Source organism: Oculina patagonica, chromosome 6 (genome assembly GCF_052425735.1).
Source record: "Oculina patagonica isolate OP01 chromosome 6, crgOcupat, whole genome shotgun sequence".
Lineage (NCBI taxonomy): Eukaryota > Metazoa > Cnidaria > Anthozoa > Scleractinia > Oculinidae > Oculina > Oculina patagonica.
In genome coordinates this window covers 8,106,492-8,130,839 of record NC_135763.1, presented here as the reverse complement: position 1 = coordinate 8,130,839, position 24,348 = coordinate 8,106,492, and the positions used below count along the sequence as shown (strand labels likewise).

Sequence of the window (24,348 nt, the reverse complement as noted above, 5' to 3'; positions counted from 1 at the left end):
GCAGGGAGACAAAGGTTATGTTTATAGAGCAATATTTTTGATATCTCCTCAACCCACAGGCGACAACGTTTCTTGGTAATCTTCCGGTAAAAAGATAGAGAAGATACATCCTGTTGATTAGTGATTCTACCGGAACATCAATCGAAGAAGAGTTCGAGTCATACATCACTCCATGACGTCACCTGGGCTAATTTTGTGGATGTTTCCTTTTCACTGCCGTAACTATGCCTGACAAGACAAATATCGCACGTATGGTCGGACATTTCAAGGACTGATATTTTCCAACGTTCTTATGATCAGCTTGTGGTATGATCGTGTTTAATTCGTTAACTACTTGTGTGTAATTAATTCTGCCAGGAAAATACTTGTACTATACTCGCATACGAAAGGCGTTCGAGAACTGTCGCCATTGATTATTCGTTTTGATGTTTAATCGCTTGTAACACGATGAATGCCGAGGAACTGGAGCTGTTATCCGACTCAAAGTACCGACAGTTCATCAACGCTGTCGAAAAAGCGCTGAGGAGCTTCGAGTATTCCAGTGAGTGGGCGGATCTAATTTCTGCTCTTGGAAAATTAAACAAGGTAAGCTTATTACTGTAAACTAAAATTATCTTTTACATAATAAGGCGGGCGGCCAGGATAAACGGTTACTTCCTTGTTTGCGACCAAACAACAACGTCGGCAAAAGAACTATTCGCATGGTAATGGCTTATTTTTGTACAAATGAGAATGATACCGTGTACATGCATTAATTAAATTAATCAGAGGTAGTTACAAGCTGAACTCAGCAAGGAATAATTTTATTCTAAGTTCGATGACTGGGAGTCCAATCCATGACCTTCTGAGCAGCAGTCACATGCTGTAGGTGACTGTGTAGGTGGGAGCTTTTTCATTTAACTACAATTTGTAGGTTCAAATTACTATACATTTTTTTTTTTGCGTCTGCTAGGAAGTACCTTTTCAAGAAAAACATAGACATTGGAGCTTGACATGCAAACACTAATTTCAGCTCTGTTACCATAATAAGGTCTACATGTCAAAAACCGAGACAAGTGTGACAAATGTTTTTTTTATGTTAGCAGAATTTTAAAAATATTGATTACGGTGTTCAAATAATAAATAGAGTTTGTCTTATTTTTTTTTTTTAAAAAAATAAAGTGGTCTGCGGGACATATTATTATAAGTTGATATAATGTACATGTATGACCAGAAAAGAATGCAACGTAAACTGCAACTTTCAAAGGCCTTCTGCATATTATGTCAGTTGCTCAAAATTCACGCCAATTGTTTTTCTCAAACTTTTAGCCTAAGCCTACTATACTTTACTGGGTATTCTTGCCATTTTTGCTTTTTTGGGAAGTTGTTGATGTTAAATTTATGGCTTTGAAACTGAGGCTTGGCTGTTGAAATCAACTTGTCTCACATAAACATGAATAAGGGCTATTGTGGCTGAAATTTATATCTGATTTAACATTTTTTCAAACCAGGTTGATATTTTTATTTTCCTTTGTTTCAGATTATGATATAATGAATAGAGACAATGAAAAATAAAAATCAAACTGGTTTGAAAAAAAATAAACTAAACACAAATTTAAACCACGACTAAAGCTATTCTTCCAAACTTCCTGCCTTGCTTGTGCACCATACAAAGTATTTCTATTTCTTAATTATTGTTTAAGAAGGATCAACCCCCCAAGTTAAGACCATTCTAGTCGCCATGGCGACTAAAATTTTAAAGCTGGCAACTAACTAAATTGGAACCAAAGTCACCAGCCTGGTGTCTAAAATTGAGAAGAAGGATTGAAAACGCGAGCTTGATTTAGCGACTAAAATTTTTCTCTGGCGACCAAACTTGAGCAGTCGGTGGCCAAATGGCCACTAAGGAAAGAAAATTAACTTGGAGGGTTGGATGATCATTAACTTTAAGTAACATTTTTTAGGTGTTACAAAATCACACAAAATTCAAAGTACTGCCAAGAAAGCTCACCATTGGAAAAAGACTCGCTCAATGCATGCACCCAACACTACCGAGTGGTGTTCATCTCAAAGCGCTGGAAACTTACGAACTTATCTTCAAACGGATTGGCCACAAAGGCCTTGCACAGGATCTATTCATTTACAGTGCTGGACTTTTTCCATTATTGGGAAATGCTGCCATGTCGACTAGGCCTGTGTTGATGACAATGTATGAGAACTATTTCCTTCCACTCGGGAAAGCATTGCTTCCTGGTCTATCAGGACTACTGTTGGGACTTTTGCCAGGAATTGAAGAAGGATCTGAATATACTGACAGGTTTGTTAAAACTGTAGGTGAAAAATGACTTGTAAGTACCACTTAGCAAGGAATTTTTGCAAGGGGAGTTTTTGTTTCAATGCATATTGGTACGTTTATTTAAGTGTGTAAGGGGGGGAGGTGAGGGGGGGAGGTGAGGGAGGGAGGTGGAAGAAAGTTTTTTTTTTTTCGATTTGGAAAGACAAAATGTACATTGTAGTATGCTGGTCATGCTAATAGGCACCACATGACTTAGTTCAAAATGGGTTGAAATGCATGGAAGGCACATGAACTAACCAAAGTACAGTCAAACCTCTCCTTATGGACACTATAATACAGACATCTTCCTATATTTATTATTAGGGACAGTTTACTTGGTCCGAGAGAGGCAAAAATTCATATAAACTCTACCTCTGTAATTTTAACATCTCCATAACTCTTCCTTGTCCCTTTGGTATCCCTTTGAGGTTCAATTGCATTCTTTCTCCTGCATGTGCAGGACACCCTCCCAGTCACAGGCAACCCACTACATTATTAAGTGTACATCTTCTCTTTAGCAAAAATAGCCAGCTATTGTAACTCACTTTTTTTCTTTTACACAGGACTATTTCACTGCTGGGTTCCTTCAGTGAAAACACAGACAAGAGTATTTTCTACACCACTCTGTGGGAATGTATTTATTCATCAGCCAGCATTCGCTTGCCAGCTATCACCTTTATACTGACGAGACTTAACAAGAAAGGAGCTGGAAAACAAAAATACCTCTTAGGAAATGACATCCCTCTCTTAGTAAGTATCAATACTCAATTAATTTGTTTCCATCACAGGCATGCAATGCGTGCACAGAGCAATGGATGCAGGTGTAACTTTTCTCCTGGTGATGGTCATGCCTTTGAATAATTTTCCTGTTTTTGTGGCTCTTAGAAATAAGCTTAGGACTGAACTGTTTAAAGAAAAAATGGCAAAGAAATAAGAAAAGGAAAAAAAGGAAGAGAGACTGTATATAGCTGTGTGTACGCATTACGTGCCTATGAAGTGGGTAGATATAGATTACTTCATAGAAAGTGCGACGTACGGATTTTTATTCACGAGTTGCAAAACTTTGGAAAAACGAACGAGTGAGCGAAGCGAACGAGTTAGTTTTCCAAAGTTTTGCAACGAGTGAATAAAAATCCGTACAAAGCACTTTCTATGCTGTAATTTGTTTATTATATATATAACGAGAATTCAAGCATTGTAAAGTTTACGCGATTTTTCATGTTAAGTAATACATAAACCTTTGACATATTACAGTTTGACCTAGCGGGAGGAAAAACAAAGCAGGCAAATGCACATCGCTTACTGCCGACAAAATCTTCTGCAAAAACGTTATTTAATTAAACACATTGCGTTACTTTTTGAAAGCAAAAGTTTTGTTATCGCATCGAGGAAGCGTCGCCACAAGCGAATCAACTATTAAAACACGCAGGCAAATTTTGAACAAAATTGCGATATTACACAAAAGGAGTCGGTTAATTAGGCAATAATTGCGACGCAAATCCACATTCAAAAATGCAATCTACTTTACCATGGTGTTCCCGAGGGTGCTAGTGCTTGAATATTCTTAGAAAGTCCGCGGATGTGTTGTAAGTTTTGAAGAAATTCTTGTCTTCGCTTTCACTTATCGACACTTCGCTTGTCTTCGCTCCGCCTTTGAAGAATGATTTTTATCGTTATAATCTCATTACTGAATTCTTTCGGTTTTGCTTAGCGAGTTCCTGTTTGCTTGCCTTTCCATAAAGTACTCTAAAGACAAAGTTTTTTAAAGGAACAAACCGTGTAGCCCTATTTTCAAAGCATAAACTGCCGTAGGGAACAAACTTGCCACTCGCTGTTTGCTCAACCTCGTTGGAAACCATTTGAGTTCTCGTGCTTTGATTGGTTGGGTCGTTCCACTCTAGATGCTGATTGGTTATATTTTTCACATGTGAAGAAAGCTATACGCGAAGCTGATTGGACGTATCGCTTTTCTCACATGTGAAATATAGCAAATATAGAAATCTATTTGGGAGATTTATTGCCCAAAATTCTCGCTATATATGTGATAATAAAAGTTATTGCCCCATACAGGTGTATATTGCACATGTTATACAGTGGAACCCCGATATAACGATGTGCCAAGGGAGCAGTTAAATTGTATCATTATATTGAATCTCCCGAAATATAATGATATGGCTGTAAAATAACCAAGAATATTGTTAAATCAGGGTAAACTTTTAAACATGTTCATATTATTTAACTACATTTGTAATGAGTATCAAATGATTCACAAATGTAACATTTCAAGCATGCAGCAATGTCCTTAAACAGTTTGCAAAGCACTAGAAGTTTTCAAAGTTTACACAGTAAATTCTGTGGTGTGAATTGTACATGTGCAACAAAGCTGACTAAACTTAAACATTTGAAGTTGCAACTGTTTTCATCTTTACTTATCAAGTTTGCGCGTTCCTTGTTTTTTGCTTTGTTATTTTTTTAAAAAAAAAGAACAACAGACACTTGAATGTTCATTCCTGAAAGTATTCCTTCAGTTTGGTTTGCCTCATTTGTTTAACTTGGGGTCTTAAAAACACGTCCTCCATCGCCGTGAGAAAGGAAAGAAATTCTCTCTCTCATTCGCCTGAATCTTCAAACGTAATTACAAAATCTCTCATTGCCTTTACAGCTTCGGTAGCTTGCATAGAAAATCAGAGGCATTAAGAACACAGTATCATTTTCGTATATCATTGTACAAAGCTGTAGACAGAAATGTTAGAGATTACTCGATTACTGAAATATTATTGTATTAAATGCAATGCTTTGCTTAAAATCTGACTGTGTACTAATAATATCATTATAACGGGAAAGATTTTGCGTTTAGTCCACTAAATTCCCACTTTTGCCGGGACATAAAATATTCATCGTTATATCGGGAATATCGTTATATCGAAGATCGTTATATCGGGGTTCTGTCTCAGATTTTACTGTAACTTTTGCCGGGACTTAGAATATTCATTGTTATACCGGGAATATCGTTATATCGAGGATCATTATATCGGGTTTCCACTGTAGTTTAAAATGAATTTCAGGTCAAAATGATTTCAAACTAGTTTGTTTCATATTTTCCTTTGTTCTAGATTTATTACCATAATGCCTAAACAAAAAAAATACAATTCAAACTAGTTTCAGATCATTTTGACCTGAAATTCACTTCAAACTACAACACATGCATGTACATGTACATGTACATGTTCTACAGATTTTGTAGCACAAGGCAATAAAGTCCTTCTGTTTAAGCCCCGGGAGGGGGGGGGGTACTCCCTATAATGGCCTATACGGGGAGGCTCCGCCCGAAAGGGGTACCTTTTTCAGGCTTCAGGTATATAAAAGGTTAGGGACACAAGTTTAGGTATACGAAAGGATATGGAAATCTGTCATTTAGGTTTTTGAAAGGGCCTTTAATTAAAATACTTAGAACAGATGCAATTTATGGCTGTATTATTTCAATTTATTGAGCGCTATGTGAAAATGACAAGAAAACGTCATGTTTTAAGTCTGTACCATGACTTTCAGGTATATGAAAGGGGTACCTTTTTTCATTAAAAGGTATACGAAAGGAGTACAATTTCTGGCAAAATTGTATATAAAAGGGTAAGGGGTAAGAGCTCGGGGTGGAGCCAACCCGTACAAATCTTTTTGGGTACCCCCCCCCCCCCAGGGTTTAAGCTTAGAAACTCATCAGTTTTTGTGCCTAGAATTATTGCTTTTCCCCGACAGTTTGCGAAGTACCCCTTCACTACTACTATTCACTACTAAGAGGCAAGGTTCACAACAATTAAACACTTAAGATATGAACTAGAAACCTTTCCCATTCTCTCTTATTAAATCTTACAACCTTATCCAGGTTCAAGCAGTCAATGTCGCTCTAAGAGACAGCAGTATCCTTGTCCAGCGGAATATGCTTGATTTTCTCCTGGCCTTCCTTCCTGTGGACTCGAGCTATCTGTCGCCCAATGAAAAGGTAACCCTCGTGGCAGCTGCATTAGAAGTGTTGTTACGAAGAGACATGTCTTTAAACAGACGTCTATACACCTGGCTTCTGGGCACAAATTCAGCAAAGAATGAAACATTGTCGAGAACAGATAGTGTTTGCAGTAGTGACGCGGAGGGGCCTGTGGAGACCTTCTTCAACTTGCACTCGAGGCCGCTTGTAATCGAGGCTGTCAGGAAAGTGTTTCAGAATCAATGCATTGTCGACAAAGGAGATACGAATGGATCAAAGAAAGCGCAGAGATTAGAAGTTCTGAAACCGTTTCGATTGCTAATCAGCCTTTTGGACAAACCAGAAATTGGCGGATCGATCCTAGAGGACGTGTTACTCGATGTTTTCAGGGCGTTGTACAATCAGTGTAAGGTACTGAAAGAAAACGGGGCAGCCTTTGAAGAAAGTGATCGAAGAGATTCGATCGAAAGCGTGATTCCTGATAGTGGTGCGACTATAACCGCGTCTGCGAAGACAAAGCTGATAGATGAACTGATTAAAACTGCTAACTTGCTGTTCAACGCTTTTGAGCCTTATTTCATGTGGGAGTACATAGCTAAGTTGCTTTCTGAGTGCGACAAACCGCCGTCAGCAGGCGAGGGTGTTAATGGAGTTCAACAAGCAGACTACAAGGGTAGGGGATTTGTTGTTAAACCGTCTGTGACCAGCTGCTCAGAAGTGTTTCGTTTGACGGATTTTATTCTGGATGTTGTTACCCTGGTATGTTGACTATTTTTATTTTTGTCAGGAAACATTAGCGGTCTTAAAAGCGTGAAGCACTAATGCCCTATACAATCATATCATCAATCATCTCTCCATTGAGAACTTTTTGTTTGCAAAGCATTTGGTCCTAGGTATACATGTACGCCTCACTACCGATTTGTGTTAATCACTAGAACAGCCAAACTACACGTCTCAACCCATCAAATAACAGCGATACTACACATTAAAACGTCTAATAAGATATATAAATTTGCCTGAAAGTTGTATCAAAAACCAATCTTAACCTGAAAAAGAAAACGCCCCTTCCCAAATGCAGAGAATTGAAAATGTTCCTAATGATGCACTCCACAAAGAGCTAAATTTCTGCTGGCCTTAAAATGTATTGAAAAAATTTGTTCTGTCTAACACTGATACAGGTTTTTCCTTGAAGATTCGCCATCAAGATTTGCCTTCACGTAGAGGACATCTGGACCCCCGTATACAGTTACCAAGGGCCTCATTACATGAAAGTTTTCGTCCCGGGATGACTTTCGTCCCGAAATGAATTCAGTCATCTCGGTGTCTGGCCATTTTCTTGTTGCTGTTTACATGATGATACATGATTTCGTCCCGGGATGAGTTCATCCCAGGATGAAACACCGGGATGAAATGTTATCCCGGGATGAAACGTGACGAACAACCCCATGTAAACAGTCCTTCCCGGGATGAAATGTAATGTTATGTAAGCACGGGCGAGATGAATTCAACTCGGGCGGGACGACTTATCCCGGGATGAACACGCTCATGTAAAATGAATTTTTTCATCCCGGGACGAAATTCATCCCGGGACGAAACTCATCTCGGCTCTCATGTAAAGAAGCCCTAAGTAATTTTTCTTTTTTGTTGTTTCTTTTCAAATTTAGGAAGCTGATGTGGAGATCCAAACAGAACACTGGCCGGAACTTTTGCGCAAGATAACAATCGAAATGACAAAACGCTGCGAGACAATGACATTGGAAGATGTTAAGGAAGGAATTTGTCTCTGTTCCAGACTTCTTTCCAAGGTAATGCCTTCCATGAAGGCCATAGACAGAGAAAGGAACGATTCAGTGTGGTCCGCTGAGGGTAAAGATCGTAAAAAGGAGTTCGAAGGTTCGTCGGAGCATGAGCTGAATGAATGGAGTGTTATCGACTTAAAAGGCAATGTGGAAGACATCAAAAAAGATGATCGTCCTCCCGAAAAATCATTGGAAAGTTCTCAAGAGGTATTCGTGGACGAAAAGGCTGAAAGTGAAGCGACCGATGAAGAAGAAGAAAACACAAAAACAGAAGAAGTCGTTGTTGCGTCGAATGAACAAGAATTGGATGTAATAACAGAGCAACGTGATGTTGGAACTGATTCAGCAGACAATACCGAGGATACTCAAGACGAGCTTGATGAATGGAGCGACTTCCATGAGGTCGAATCCTCAAGTGAGTTGAACACTGTGAATCCTGCGAGCAGCGAAGAAGATTCAAGTCGAAAAGACAAAACTCTTGTCAGGTCCGGAGAAGACATGTTGTCTAAAGACGCCAAGCGCCTATTTCAACCTTCTCTCATACAAGCTTGTGTCAAGTATTTTCAGTATTTCTTTGCGAAGTTTGTCGTGGAGAGAGTGCTAAAACACGTCAACTCGCTCTGTCTCAGCGACGTGAGTGCTCAAGGGATAATGAACAAAGAATGTTACACGGCGCTGCGAGCTAGCGGAGTCGTAAGCGACGGTATGTGGAAACAGATAGAAGAAGTGAGTAATGCTACGAGAGATAAACTTGCTGAGGACGCCTGTAAGACGCAAGGGACTCTGAGGGTGCGAAGAAATGTTGTTGGGCCGACCGCGCTTGTTTCTGCCTTCAGGTCAATGCAATCGTCCAAGAATTGCGCCGAGGCTTTCGTGTCAGCATGTAAACTGTTGTTGGAATTGTCCTGCTTTCCAGTCTGGGGTGGAAAAGATTCCGAATCGCAGAAAACAACAGCTGATAAAAACGAAGGTGTGTTACACTGACCCTATCACCCGCCTCCCTCTCATTCCCAAACTCAAACGATAAATTCCCTTTTATTTACTGATTGGTATAGAGAGGCGCAGTAGCTTAATGGTTAGTGCGCTGGACTCCGAATCTAGTGATCCGTGTTCGAGCCCTGGCTGGGGCACTGCGTTGACTTGTGTTCTTGGGCAAGACACATCTCTCCACCAAGGTGTATAAATGGTTTCTGGCGAGATTATTGCTGGGGGTAACCCTTGCGATGGACTAGCATCCCATCCAGCCAGAGGGGAGTAGAAATACTCCAACCTTGTCGCTTCATGCTACTGAAACCGGGATAAGCTTCGACCTGATCGGCCAGACTTACCTACTGATTGGTATACATTCATTTTAACGTTGACCATGAGAATGTGATACCTGATACTTATAAACACAGTACTCAGACAGTATTATGTGTTGTGTACTTGTTACTGTATAGCTCTTTCAAAGTGTGTTTCTTTTTGTTTGTTTCACTCTCAAGCCTCCAAGGTGTCAAATCTCCCGGAATGGCTGCAGTCGTTAATTATGTGCTGTTTTGAGGTCAGCGAGTTTGACATCCAAAGCTCCGCTGTAGGAACACTGCTTGACTTGATCAACCTGACGTTATCAGTCAGTGCTGGCCACGCCCATGGACCCAGGCCTTCCGCGCCCGTGGTGGTCATCCCAATGATTTCCCAGCAGTCTCTAGGGGTGATTGAAAAGTCGGATTTATACGAGGTATAGTTTGGAAATTGTTTGAAACGTTTGTTTATGCGTTTGGTTATGCGAAATGTGTGTTTGTTATAAACCCAATTTATTCTCCGACTCCGCTCGATAGCGCACAGATATAAACACGCCTAGCAAATGGTTTAATAGTGGCGCGTTCGAGGTCTGGTTTTCGGATTAAAAAAAAAAATCGTTCACCGAAATAAATATAATCCGTGGTTATCTTATTAGTGTTTAAAGGGGCATGGTCACGGTATTTCAGGTAATTCTATTTACATAGTATGTTTGTTAATTGAGAGCTCTAAACTTCAAATTGGCAGAGCGAAAGTCTTTTATTGCCAATATCACGGTCACATAACAAACAAAGATGATTTTCGAGCATTGTGAATGTCACTTCATACAAATTGAGATTAACTTGAAAAAAGTCGGGCCGACGTTTTTTTAAGTTTACCTGAACGCAATCCGTTTTAATCTTCTCGAATGTTGCCCATCCATGTCCCTTTTTGGCCTTTCTGTGTTTATTTTGAGTTCTTCTACAGTTTTAAGCCGTTATTGTGATTTTGTATTTAATTCTATGACCAGTTGGTCAGAGCCGAAATTGCCTAAAATTTCGTGACATAGCCCCTTTAATATCACTACAATTTAATCGTAATTTGAATATTAACTCGCCCAACAGACTAGTGGAAAAACAAAACACACGCAGCAAGACCGATAAATATCATGATCTACAGCTATACTGCACACTTCAATGTCTAAGATATATACAAAGAACCAAAAAAAAAAAAAAAAAAAAAAAAAAAAAAAAAAAAAAAAAAAAAAAAAAAAAAAAAAAAAAAAAACAAAAAAAAAAAATTAAAAAAAAAAAAAATAAAATACAATCCTACCCAAACCATCCTTACTCATGTTTATGCTTTTCATAGGGTCAACGTTTCTTCAATTTGGTATATACTGAGAGTTTCAGTGTGGTCAGAGTAAAATAATCTAGTCTGATTTCTTTAGCCCCAACGCTAATATTTCAAGAAATATTCACCTTTTATTTGTAACATGCTTTTTTTTTTGAAAAACAGGTGATAGCCGAGAGTTTGTGGGATCACCTTAAAGAAGACACAACCCAGTTCCACAATAGGATCGTTCAACTGTTTTTACAGCTTCACAATTTGACTCCGTCTCCTTCACTGTGTGCAAACGTCATTGGAAATTCACTGGTAGATATCAGAAAGGTAAATAACAAATCGTATTTACCTCATAGTATTTCCATATCCCTTATTTTCAACGGAATATAATAATTATTAGCTTTCGACAGCCAGACTGCTGTCTTCGACGGATACAGCAGACAGCAGTCTGGCTGTCGAAAGCTAATAATTTTTAAAACATTTTACCAGAGAACGCTTTTTATCTTCTTACAATGAATCCTTGTATCGGATCTTCAATATTTTTAGGAATATAATAAACTTGCAAAACAATTGTATTATCATTAACACTCAAGTTTTTTTTTTCTTAAAAAAACAAAACACTCAAACTGCTTTCAGCTGCCCACCGACACGACGCAATACATGTAGTTTCTTCTAAAAACTAATCGCTGTTATTGTTACCCAGGCTCTGTATTTGAAGCTACAGAATTTTTAGTTATTTGGCCGGTCATTGTTTTATGTATTTTGTGGCTCCGATCTTTTTGTAATCCTCATTATCTTATCTTTATAGGAGGTGTCTTTGCAGGGTCACTGGAAATTCGCTGTGTTCTGGCATGTCGCTAGGAATGTCGTCATTCAAGATTCTGGAAGATCATCGAGACTCGGAGAATTTCGAACCCTTGACAGGTAAGTTACCTGTAGCATTTTGTGGATTGTCTTGTTTTGTGTGTGTGTGTGTGTGTGTGTGTGTGTGTGTTTTTTTGTTTCTAGGGCAACAGAAAACTCCACGCTCTGGCTAGAGAGCTCCGCGATTCATCATTACGATACCATTCATTAAATTAACGGCATTATAAATGTTCCTTCAGTGTTAAATCTCGGCTTTACTGTTGTTTCGTTGAGTTAGAATGGTTGCAGTTCAACTGATCGTCCGATGTCGTTAATGTGATGCGTTCCAACCAACCAGAGCAAAAATTCTGATTTTTTCAACCAATCAGGGGGAAAACCAGGACCAATCAGGCTTACTTATGTTTTCCCGCGCTAAGCACCGGCTGCGCGTTTTCCCGCGCTTGGCACCGGTTTCACGTTTTCCCGCGCATGGCACCGGTTGCACGTTTTCCCTCGCTTGGCGCTGGTTTCACTTTTTTTTTTTTCTCCTTTTTTTCTCGCGAATGGCATTGGCTCCGGTTGGCGTTGCGTTATTTCATTTTGCTGTGTTTGCTCAGATGTATTGACTGTGATTTTAATCTGTCGACAGCCATTAGGAAACAACCTGAGGATGCGTACAATATTTCCTTTAAACTTTAATTCTTCAATCAGCTTTGTACAAATTTTGAAAATTTGAGTTTGATTTTAGGGCGCTGTTTATCATGCTCGACAGCCTGCAAAATGAAGAACCAGAGATAAGGTAAGTCAAAGAGAGGTTTACGTTTCGATTAACTTTAACTGTTCCGGCATTACAACTAGTACCTAAATATATGAAGTTAAATTGCATTAAGGATTACTTAAGAGTGCAATGTTAGAACAGTTGCAAAAATCGCGTATATTTGAGCAAAAGTCCGTTGATATACCTTGCATTTCTCTGGGTTTCTTTGAAAAATAAACCGCGTGAGCCAGGGTGTTGGCAGAATAAAATAAATGTTTGTAAAACACAAGCCGTGGATGTTGCAGTTTTTTGTGGCTTTGATCTACATAAAGCAAAGTATTAAAAAAAATAATCCTTTAACCCTGTTTCCTCTCCCCAGGGTATTGACGCAACACTGGCTCGCTCATGCTCTGCAACACGGGGACCTGGGGCGAATTATCGACCCACTTCTTCTACTTCTACTTCATCCAATCACTGCACGAGTTTCAATCCACTATTTATACTCCCTGTTCGACTCCAAAATAGCCATGAAAATGTCCAATGCACAAGAAGCCGAAAAGAAAACGTCTAACAACGTTAAGGTCTATCCGCCGAAAGAAATCGGAACTGCAACTTCACCCAAACAACATAACGAAAGGGCCAAGCGAAAACCGAGCGTTACTTCGGCGAAAACTCGGGAATCGGACGACAGTAAAACCACTAGTCCGAGTGGGCCGAGTGAAGCCGAACATTCGACGGATACTGACGGAGATGGAGCTGAGGCAGACGACGAAAACGAAGAAAATGAACCGAAAAAAGGTCCAGCTTTACTTTTTTTATTTATTGTTTGCATTAGTTTTATTTGCTTGCCTTGTCACAAACTTGGCGAATGCCTAAAAAGTTTGTACTCACGCTAGTTGTGCGTTCTTGATCGCATAAAACCTTTGACATCTTGAAATCCTTGCTATGTCCACAAGAACCGTTTTGCTGCTTTGCCGGGCACATAAATTAAATAAAAAGAAAGCGATCATTTATCCCGTTGAAAGTGAACATTTCCAAAAGCCCTTTCGCATGTTTACATCAGACTGGCTAGTTTCACCAACAAGCCTCGTGCAAACTTGTAAATTTTATCGTAAACGAATTCCCAAAGCAGGAAAAATGAAAAGAACACCCACATGAAAACTGCATGAAGGTGGCGGAGGGTTGAGAATAGTTCGCATAAACGAGGCTTGGTAGTGAATTTTGTGCATATGACGTTATTGTGGATAAGGCCTGTTTGACCATTTTTGTTGTTTTCTGTATTTTGGCAAATGGAAAGATTGCAAATATCTATATGAAGAGAAGAGTTATCAGAAACAAACTGTATGCGATCTCAGAGATTTTTCACCATTTCTTTACAGGAAAGGACAAAGAAGACTTACCAAACAAAGCCCCACAGTCCCCTCCCCCACGGAGATCGCTTGTCCACCCGCTGGACCAACACAAACTGCTGTACATCTTACATTACGACTCTCAACTGACTCTATACGCCTTCAGCACGTTACAAACAATCCTGACACGAGCGCCTCACCAGTTCGTGTGCGCTTCATCCACCACAAGCATCAGTTCATCGAACACGCCGCACCAGGAGAAGATCAAGGAGCTGTTGATCAGGCACCGACGGTCCCTACTGGGGAAGGGATTTTATGGCACTTTGTACGACAGCCCTGTTTCGCCGACAGGTACAGTAAAACATATTTTGGAAGCCTGCTGGATTAACAGGTTTTCTTAACAATTGGTTCGTGATTTACCGTGCAGGTGGGAGGCGCGGTGGCCTAATGGTTAGAGCGCCGGACTCCGGATCGAGCGGTCCGAGTTCGAGCCCCGACCGGGGTCACTTGTGTTGTGTTCTTGGGCAAGACACTTTACTCTCATAGTGCCTCTCTCCACCCAGGTGTATAGATGGGTACCGGCGACATAATGCTGGGGGGAAACCCTGCAATGGACTAGCATCCCATTCAGGGAGGAGTAGAAATATTCCTAGCCGCTTAATGCTACGGAAACTGGGATAAGCTCCGGCAGTGTGGGCCGCTTGGCTCGTGGCTTCTCCTTTAAAAAAAAAATATTACTTCTATAAACTGTCTTTATCCATCCTAAAAATAAGCCGGGGTCAGACTCTTGTTTTTGAAACAATTCAATTAACGGAGGTCAAATGCAGAATTATTGACAGTTTCTATGGCATTGCTGTTTTGGATAAACCAGAAGTAGTTTTACTTACTGTGCCATGTACAACGTAGGCATACTTTCGTCTTCTTATACAAATACAATGAGTCAGGTTTGCCACAGGTCAGGAAATGGCCAGGGAAAAATAAAATTCTTCAAGGTCAGGAAAAAGCAAGGAATTTTATTTTGAGTCGTGAAAATTGACACACTGAAGAAAAGTCAGGGAAAACTGAAATTATATCACCGCTGGAAGAAATATTTCAGGCCTACGAGATCTTCAGCGATGTTTTTCTTTTTGAAATGGAGGAACGAGGCTGCAACTATATCTGACCTTTTGCATTTTTTGGTCAGAGAAATTTGATTTCGTCAGAGAAAAATTAGGAAATTGTGAAAACTGATGTCTGTGGCAGTTATGAATGTTCTCACTTGTAACGTTTGGCCCCTTTCCAGGCCCTGCTCACAGTGCGCGACTGTTCGGAGGTCCTTTGATCTACCTCAAGCCCAGCACCAGCAAGTACCTTGAAGTGCTCATATCTGTCGGTTTGTACTTCATCAGAAGCGAGTATTCCAGTCACCTACAAGTACAGCCCGAAGACATTGACGGCAATGTTCAGGTACAGATGGCAAGCACAGAACTTCTGTTAGGTGTTATGTGGCAACTCGTTGAAGTTGTGAAGGAGAGCGGTGCTGGATTTGGGACGTATATTAGTGACATGTTCTCGCGTTGTAAAGTTCAAAAAGCCTTGCTTCATTGTCTTCTTTCCACGTTGTACGAGCGAACCGGAGTAAGAACTTCCAGCAAGTCCCCCTCGCCAACCTTGAAATCTAGTCATATACCCGTCAGCTCGGAAATTAGCCAATCACAAGCGCGAGCTTTTCAGGTCAAACTGGTTAAGCTTGTTCAGTCGGTGTTCATTCTCGAGTCCAACATCCAAAGCGCTGTAGCCATTTCTCAAGAGAACGCCGCCAGCCACGGCACTCCGCCCCCGAGCAAGCCCGAAAGTCCGGCGAAGATTTCCGGAGACACGAAAGTTACGCAGTCCGCTCATCGGTACATTCCCGGAAAGCCTTTAGCGGAGCAAGGCATGTTAATGTCAGCGGTTCTTCACGGGCTCAGGCATGATGAGCCCGATATGCATTATGAGTGGTTGCAGTTTGTGATCACGTGCTTGTCACACATGGGAATGCATCTGCGCACGTGGGTCGTGCCTGTGGCTGAGCACTTGTGTAGGATTCTGGAACGACTGACGACTGTTTACATCAAAGACAAGGACGCGAGATCTTCTCGGAAAAGCATTAGTGATGAGTTGGGAAAAAGGTAAAATCCAAAATCTTTAAAGATGAATTCCAGTCCGTACTGCGCATCTCGGCTGCAATGTTTAGGGCCCCCGGGAAGGCACTTCCGCGACCTTCCTTTTCTTCTTCGCCAGTTCCTTACAGAACAATATACGAGTGGGCTGACGCTTTTCACCGACGTTTGCTCATCGATTTCTGGCGACTTTGGCGGACTAAACTTCATGTTGCTGTCACCGAAGTGTAACGTTCACGCACACGAACCCCCGAGTCTGCGCAGTGGACTGAAATCAGCTACATTTACAGAAGAATCTGAATTCTTAAACCCTCAATTTCTCGGGGCTTCGGATAGCTCGAACCAGACATTTCCCTTGGATTTGCCCTCGAATACTACCCCCTCTCCCACAACGATTTCTCGAACTCTCGATTTTCGAACCAATTTTCGTTTCCTTAGATGTTTCTAGAAATCGGGATTCTGCTGTATTCCGATAATACGCCCTGGTTTTGTTGTCTTTTTTTGGTGGATTTAATTCGGGGAGCAGGGGGAGAAAGTGAATCCATCAGGGGGGGGGGGGGGAGGACTGGAGGTATAGTAGAAGAAAATTTGGAAAAGACTTCGTACCTGGAAAAAAAAAAAGATGAAGTATTCAGTAGAATCCCGAATTCTCGAACCTCTAAAGGAAACGAAAATTGGTTCGAAAAATTAGGGGGGTGAGGGTAAAATTTTCAGCGCTCGACCCAATGAGGCAATTCCAACAGAAACGAGTCTTAGGTTTGTTTTATTGGAAGGTTCAGGAAATCGTAATTTCCACTGTATAGAAGAGTACGTACTGGACGGTAACTGGTCAGCAAAACGCCCCAAACGTGACGGCAGCGTGTTCTACTGTTGTCAAACTTACATTAAAAATCTGAATATACTGATGCAAAATGTTTTTAGACAGATTGTTCTTGTTTCAGGCGACTACTTGAGGTGCTAACCAAGCCTTTTTTTTTTCAACTCATAGACGAACTGAAGCAGATGCCTCTAACGTTCCCCCAGACTACATGGTGACCATGCTGGAAAGCTTGGCGTCAATTTGTCACTACTGCTTGCGTGACAACACGGCACCTCAGTCACCAGCCCTCTCTCTGAAGCCTCGGATCGCTCGGTCCAACTCCTCGCCTGCTGTGGGTGTAAATAGTGATTTTATCCAATCCGGTGGAAGCTCTGTCTTCACCAATCTGCTGCACGCATTCTCAGTACAGTCCGCGCCCATCAGTGATGTGCCGAGCGTAGAAGTACCAAAGCACATTTTGGACGCACGGGAAGGTCTGCTAAGTGTTCTGCCCAAGATATTGTCTTCGCTGTTTTCGGTATGGAGCACGTGGAGTCCACAAAGAAATGAATCGACCAGCCCACGGCTACCGTCTGAATGTCCGCTTGATTTGATGGGCAGCCCAAAGGTAGGCATGGCAACGCTAAGAGAACTCGAGTTCATTTATTTGAAAAGCTTAAGGCCCTGTCCACACTAACCCGGGTAAATTTGAAAACGCATCTTTTTTTCTCCGGATAGGCCAACCGTCCACACTAAAACGGCGTTTTCGCTCACCGAAAACAGTACTTTTCAAAATCGCTCTCCAAAGTGGGTAAAATTCAAAAACGCCGGCTAGGTGGTGTAGTGTGGACGGCGAAATCGAGCGAAAACTGGACTTTATGAGAACGCTGACGTCAAATAGTCATGTGATCTCTGTCAAAACAAAAGGTTTAATTAGCTTGAGAATAGCTCTGTGCGTGCACTGTAAAGCCTGGTTCTCTTGATCGTCCCGTCGTCCCGTCGCTTCGTTTGCTTGCTCCTCCCTCGCTTTGCCGCGGCGCGGCGCGTCGGCCGGCGAACTCTGCGTGCGATGAAGCGTATCATTTTCAAATTTACCCGGGTTAATGAAGACAGAAAACATTTTGTACGGCGTTTTTAAATTTCTCCGTTTACAAATCTACTCGAGTTAATGTGGACAGGGCCTTAAGTTCTCGCATCTACCGATGTGCAGCATTTCATTTTCATCAGTTTGATTCACTATTTTCTTTTTCTTCATTTCCAGGCCGTGCAACAGCAAATTCTTCAACTGCTGACACCAATCACAATGAATCACACAATTGTTTTCCTGGCCTCGCTCGCTGATGTTTGGTACCAGCGGAGGAGGCGAGAGGGATCTGGGATCAAGGCAACGAGAGCTATCCCATTGGCTTCTGAAGAACAGATTATTGTTGTGGATATCGTGTACGCTATCAAGGTAGAAATATCTTTGTCTTAGTTGAAGCCATAGTTTTGCAGTAAAAGAATAAGACTTCTGTAATGCAGGCTTACCCGATACAAATAACAGTCTTAAAAATTGTAAAAAATATACATTTTTTTTACAACATATTAAACAAGAAACAGTACCGCATCGAATAGCTGCTCAACGGTATTTATTTAAATCGTCAAACACTAGGGTTTCATCCACAGACTTTTAAAGTTACGAACCACCTTGAACCGTATTATAAACAGTACCACATCTAAATATGAAGTACTGCTCAATAGCTTTCATTTAAATGGTCATACACTAGGGTTTCATCCAAAGACGAAAAAGTTAGAACCACCTTGTACAGCATAATAAACAGTACCACATGAAAATACTCCTTGATAACTTTCATTTAAATAGTGGCTGTCCATGTAGTTAGTTCAGAAGATTTGGTTGTATCGAGAGATATCTCCTAGTCGCGAAAAATCAACATTTCAGATCACTAGCTCCTGAGCTTTTAACGGTTAACATAGAATTTGTTCTTGTTCACAGGCGTTGTCTGTGGAAGACATGATTGACAATGTCAAACAGATTGTGCGCCAAGTTGTCACAAGCAAAGACAAGACCACGCCCACTCAGTCAGGCCTAGAAGTAAACATACTGCAGTTCCTGTACGAGTATTTACTCAAAGCCTCAGAAAGCCAGTTGATTGTGGTGCGATCTTCTCTGTTATCTCTCATGAAGGAAGGACTTCAGCTCAACTTCCCTCCAGCTCTGTTCTTGTTACTGGTCATTCTTAGCTCGTACGTTCAGAATATCCCTTTACAAGAGGACAAGAAAGTTCGAAAGGAGTTACAGGTAAAACAGGTTTTAAATTTACGATTCTCACTCTGAATAAAAGGGCCAGCTCCGTGCTTTCAAGAGATTTGTGTTGCGTGCAAACTGGTTTTATTGAAAAAAAAATACCATATTTAGAGGGAAGTCACAGCCGCTGGTTTTGCGGGTCCCTCCTGTCGAGGGGTGGTCCCTGCCGCGGCTCTCGCTCCCCGCCCGCGGTCCTCGCCCCACCTCTGTGGTCTCCCTCCGGTATCATCAGTGGCTCACCAGCCTCAGGGGGGGCTGCAGAACATGAAAAGGTAAAGTCGAATTAAACTTTGAATGATTATAGTTTGAAACCGAGTCGGAAAATGTAACAGAAATAGATTGCAAAGCTCGCACCCTTAGCTGCAGATCAAATGGCAGGAACACGTAGTCTGTCCAAAATCCACGTCGAGGTAAAAGTAGCGCGAAGGCAGCTGTCACGATATATGAAGTGTATTTTTTGCGAATAAAGTTAAGGCTTATTTTCTTCAAGATTTGCCATCCATTGCAAAGCTCCTTCCTCTTGAACGTCTCAGGAAGAAGTTAAAAATGATAGTCTAAGAAATATTGAAGGGTTTGTCCCTTGCTCGTTGATTCTTGTGCTCATCAGGCCGGCGCTTATCTTTGGTTGCAGAGCATGAAGCGAAAGTAAAATAAAATGACCCCGGTCAGGGCTCGAACTACGATCGCTCGATACGGAGTCCAGTGTACTAACCATAAGGTCACCGCGCCTCTCACAATAATACAATAAAGCTTAAGTCATTTCCCAATTCCTCACATTTTTTAAATCAACCAGGACATAACACAGCGTCTCGTCGAAGCGTGCAACACAGTGGCGGGATCGTCTCTGGAAAACGCCGCGTGGTTCCGACGAACACTGGCTGTCATCCCACAACCGGAAGTCGGCGGCTCCGACCAGTCAAGTAACGTCGACGACCAATCAAGTAATGTCGAATCGGAAGTCTCTGAAGCCGAGCCTCCAGTGCCGCCACCTACTGTGCCCAGCGGTAATACCAGTAATACAAGCAGTTATAGTACCCAGGCTCTGTACGTGTTAGCCGAGGTGCTCGCCCCAGTTTTGGACATGGTGTTTGGAAGCGATGAGAAGGAACGAATGACGAGTTTTCTGACGACTGTTATGTATAATGTTACACCGTTTCTCAAGAATCACAGGTATTAAAGTCTTTCGACGACTTTAGACGCCCTTTTACATTATTGCTGTAAGTTTCGATGCACCTTTTCCCTCCCCAATCTGCTGACTTCAAGTCTGGTTGCCTTCTCTCATACCCCCCCCCTGGCCCACAATAGGCGGTATTCACTAGAGCCGCCATATTGATTTTTACAGATGTAATCCAAATTGGGCAATTGATGGGTTATGGTATCTAAATCGGCAAATTTTAACCAGTGTCTTAGATGTGTTGCTAATGTTTTCAAAGTTGTACTATGCTTATAGTATTATAGAAGATGATATTTTGAGTTTGAGGTAATTTCGGTGTTTTTGTGGAAAATAAACAGCTTGCGTAGTCACCAAGTCAATTACACACTAATCATTTTAAACAGTCAATAATTGTTACATCAACATTCAGTGATTTGGGAGAAGGTACATCACTACGTATTTAAACGAGCCGATATTCTAAGGATTTTCTTCTTTGCAGTGTTTGCCCCTGCCAGACTGATGGCTAACTTGCATTATAATTTGAAAACTATCATGACGGCTACCATGAATATGGTCTATTTAGCTTTTTTTCTGTGCTTGTTGTTCCAGTCCACACAATGTTCTGAGCTTCCGCGCCTGCTGTAACCTCCTAGCGTCCTTGAGTGGGTACCAGTACACGCGGCGCGCTTGGAAGAAAGAGGTCATGGAGCTGCTACTGGACCCGAATTTCTTTCAAATGGACATCACGTGCATTGGTAGTTGGCGAACAATTATTGACAATTTGATGACGCAAGACAACACGTCATTCAAGGAGCTGATGACACGCGTGGCTGGCTTGAGTCAGAGTGCTTCCATTAACATCTTTGCTAACAGAGAACAAGTAAGAAGTCCTCTTTGTTATCTTGAGATCATGTTCAATTTTGTGTTAAACACTTTTCTTTGCACTTACAATGGTAGCACCTTGTCTGACATCAAGTGGCAAAAATATTTCTTTTAATTATGAAGACTTGAAGGAATGTACTATTTTAACAATGTTCTGTCGCTCGCTGTCCCCGGCCTTGCCGGGGGCGGCGGCTCCCCCCCCCCCCCCCCTCTTCGCTCCCCCCCACTCAGTATGTGGGTGTCTCCCCCGTCCGCCCCGGGGCGGCGTGCCTCCGGCGGCGCCTTCCTCCGGTTCTTCCTCGTCGGGTGGTGACTATAATTGTTGATAGAGGTCCAGTGCTATACACTTTTTGCTTGGCAGGTAAGATGTTGGTCATTTGAAAAATGGGAAAACAGCTAGGATTTCATTACAAATCTTACAAAACCATAAATTTATGAGTAAGCTCATGTTCACCAGATCCTGATAACAGCTTAAAAAAAGCTTTTAGTTTAGTACCTGTTTTCAAGATGTGTTAAACAGAGCCTTTCAGCCTTTGCATGGTTTGAAATAAAGCCCACGAAAACGATTAATAGAATTCATTGTTCTTCAGAGATCCTCATTTCAAAACTCCCACCCATGTTCGCTTCAATTGCGCAGGCTACTTTCTCTCAAAATTTAGGTAAAGCCCAGTGTTGCTAACGTGGTTTTTGTTTGTTCTTTTTTGTTGTTGGTTTGTAGGAAATGGAGCAACGCGCTCAACTTCTCAAGAAGCTTTCGTTCACAATTTTCTGTAGCGAGGTGGATCAGTACCAGTACGCTCTGCCTGAAATACAAGAGCGCCTTGCTGAGAGCCTGAGGCTACCCCAGTCCCCAGTCGTCCACGAACAAATCTTCCTGTTCTTTCGGGTGCTGATATTGCGCATGTCTGCGCAGCACCTGACGCCATTGTGGCCCACGATCGTGTCGGAAGTTGTACACGTGTTGCTTCAAATGGAGAGTGACCTGAGTTCTGATGGCAAATCACACAAACAAAGGATGGTCATATCCGAATTATTGCTCGGCTCAAACGGCTATGTGAACTACAGTCAGGAGAAATGGCTCGGTCTTTACCTAGCGGTGTGCAAACTTCTCGATCTTTCTCAGGCTTTGCCGAGTGATTACCTATCGCAATTCCAGCTGTATCGGTGGGCGTTTGAAGGCGAAGCGTATAACATGACCGCAGGGGAGGAAAAGGTTCCCGTTTTTAAGCCTCACATAGCTCGCCTGGAAAAATTGCTCAGAAAGAAGAGAAGAGATCAAGGCGATCTCGAGGAACTACAGCGCGTATCTGGGCAACCATTACTGACTATGTATCAAATCAAGTCTTTGGATCAACTGCTTCCGTTCTTTCAGTGTTTGTCGAGAAACAGGTTCGAGAATTGCGGCGATTCTCGGGACAAAAACAGCAAGTCTAAGAATCCGCAAGGTAAAAGCTTGTTGGAACGAGTTGTGGAAAGAGACTTCCTTGAACCTCTTATTGCGGACTAAATCTGTCAAGGAAGGACGCTCTTTGAGCTCAATAACATACCTGGATCACAAATATTTATACCTCTTGTAGCACTAGTCTGTCGTTTCTTTTTTGGTCATAGCGAGCGCGCGCAAGAATAGAGGGTCCGTGAAAGTACTATTGTTATAATGTTAAAAGAAGAAATGTGCGTCCAACCTGTTTTTGTAATTAATGGACCGTTTGCAACATTTTATCGCTAAAATTCAAATTTCTAGATTTCTTGGCCGTAAAGACAACCAGAGCGTTTCTTAACTTGACATCAATTTAACTGTATGACAACATTTGCAAAACTGTAAAAGCTTAGAGCTATAAGAATTTTTTAAATTTGGCTGGTGCTATTTAATTCCATATTGCCGGATTGTTAAATGCTTGTTACCGCCGCTGGGAAGCCTTCTTTGTACTGCCTGCGTGTTTGTGCCTGCGTGTTTGTGTTAACTTGCTAATTTTTAGCATAGATTTGAATCTAGTCAAGAATCAGCCAGTTTCAACTGGAAAGAATCCGTAGAATTTGAAATCTTGTGTACAAATTAATATACGTTGTAGAGTTTTAGTTGTAGGTAGAATTCAAGGACTGGATTACACGGTAACAAGAGTCGAGAAGAGTTGGGACTATCCTTCTGTCTTGTTTCATCGCCAATTCTCCTACGCTCGTGAAGGTTTTATCAAATTTTAACGAGAGCTGACAAGAGTTTTCGATCCTTTTACAGGCACATGTCACTGGCTCGTCTCCAGTCGCCATTGCAAATGTCCAGAAAAGCCTGGGGACGAGGTAGCAGACCTTAGATTCAGTCAACTGTTTCGTACGATCATAGTTAGAACTAACCATGGTACGATCGCACGTGGACGATAGACGACCAACATTGAAGAAAGCTCTCGTCAAACTTTTAATTCTCAATTCTCGTCGACTCTTGATTTCGTTTGCCCCGGCCTTTATCACAGTTACAAGTACAAAAATATTTGAAAGTTCATGAACTAGAAGAAAATGAAGAAAAAAGTCTTAAAGATTAGAAGCAGAAAATTGACGTAAAAAGTTGTAAAATGGTCCTTTTGTGAATTTTTCTCCAAGAAGCCATTCAAATTTATTTAAGCCTAAGATTAGATATTTTAATATAAGGCCGAGTATTTATGTAAGGTAATGCAACGACGGACTACAATATAGTTAATCACTCGTTCATGTTAATATGCTATATGCTTCCGTTTCATTGTTATTTTTATTTTGCAATCAATGATAGGACAGGTAACAAATGGATTGTGGATAGAATAGTTGAACTAAGAAAAATTGATACGTAGGAAACAATTTCTTAAACTCGAAATCGTGTTTGAACTAGGACGAATTTTATTTTAAAATAATGATAAAATTATTTTAAACGTAGCATATTTTGTATGCGTCTGACCCTGTAAGAATAAAAATAATAGTAAGTAAAGTATTCTTCGACTTTACTACATGTCTTCGTGTTTCGTCAATTTTTGTCTTTAAAACCATTGCCCCTTGTTTTTTCCCAATCCAAGGTTACTAGTAAACCTTCTGTCCAGGAAGCAGGAGAGAGTGTCTGAAATACTTTGGAAACTACTTGCAAAACATGTTTTCCGCGTTACGAACTCCGGCTTAGGTTTCTCTTATGTTTCCGCGACAATGTTTCCTGGTTATGTCAGGGCCAAGAGACCACAATAAGCGGTGGTATTAAGTTTTCACGATAACAACATGCGAAAAACGCCGAGGAATATCTTGTCACTTAATCACAACGGTTTGAACGTTGTTGGGAAAAAGTTCTGCCAAGAAGGCATCACTAAGCATTTTAAATTGAAGCAAGTAGAATTTTGTTTGAAAAGAAATGATGGTACATAAACTTTGTATCTGCTAAGAGTTGCAATCGTTAGTCTTTCACTAGACCTGCGAACGGGC

The 24,348-nt window shown here is 41.3% G+C and overlaps 1 protein-coding gene across 1 annotated transcript; it reads left to right on the top strand.

Annotated features, from left to right (window-relative positions):
- Position 1: 1 nt before the first annotated feature.
- LOC144658456 (protein DOP1A-like) lies at positions 2 to 24,307 on the top strand. The gene is made up of 18 exons (XM_078518861.1): positions 2 to 585; positions 1,944 to 2,296; positions 2,878 to 3,064; positions 6,195 to 7,052; positions 7,958 to 9,062; positions 9,574 to 9,809; positions 10,865 to 11,017; positions 11,499 to 11,614; positions 12,282 to 12,332; positions 12,670 to 13,088; positions 13,670 to 13,990; positions 14,922 to 15,789; positions 16,769 to 17,207; positions 17,841 to 18,032; positions 18,573 to 18,878; positions 19,678 to 20,054; positions 20,647 to 20,917; positions 21,638 to 24,307. Exons 1-18 carry the CDS (start codon positions 448 to 450, stop codon positions 22,424 to 22,426), a joined length of 7,179 nt encoding a protein of 2,392 aa, XP_078374987.1. The 5' UTR covers positions 2 to 447; the 3' UTR covers positions 22,427 to 24,307.
- The last annotated feature ends 41 nt before the right edge of the window (positions 24,308 to 24,348 follow it).

What these genes read in the sequence shown, in the direction of transcription:
- LOC144658456 (XM_078518861.1), top strand. Translation starts at nt 448, where the DNA reads ATGAATGCCGAGGAACTGGAGCTGTTATCCGACTCAAAGTACCGACAG. An exon ending in AAAAGTCGGATTTATACGAG is followed by an intron (nt 9,810 to 10,864) that starts GTATAGTTTGGA and finishes TTTGAAAAACAG; the next exon opens with GTGATAGCCGAGAGTTTGTG. An exon ending in CACTGGTAGATATCAGAAAG is followed by an intron (nt 11,018 to 11,498) that starts GTAAATAACAAA and finishes TTATCTTTATAG; the next exon opens with GAGGTGTCTTTGCAGGGTCA.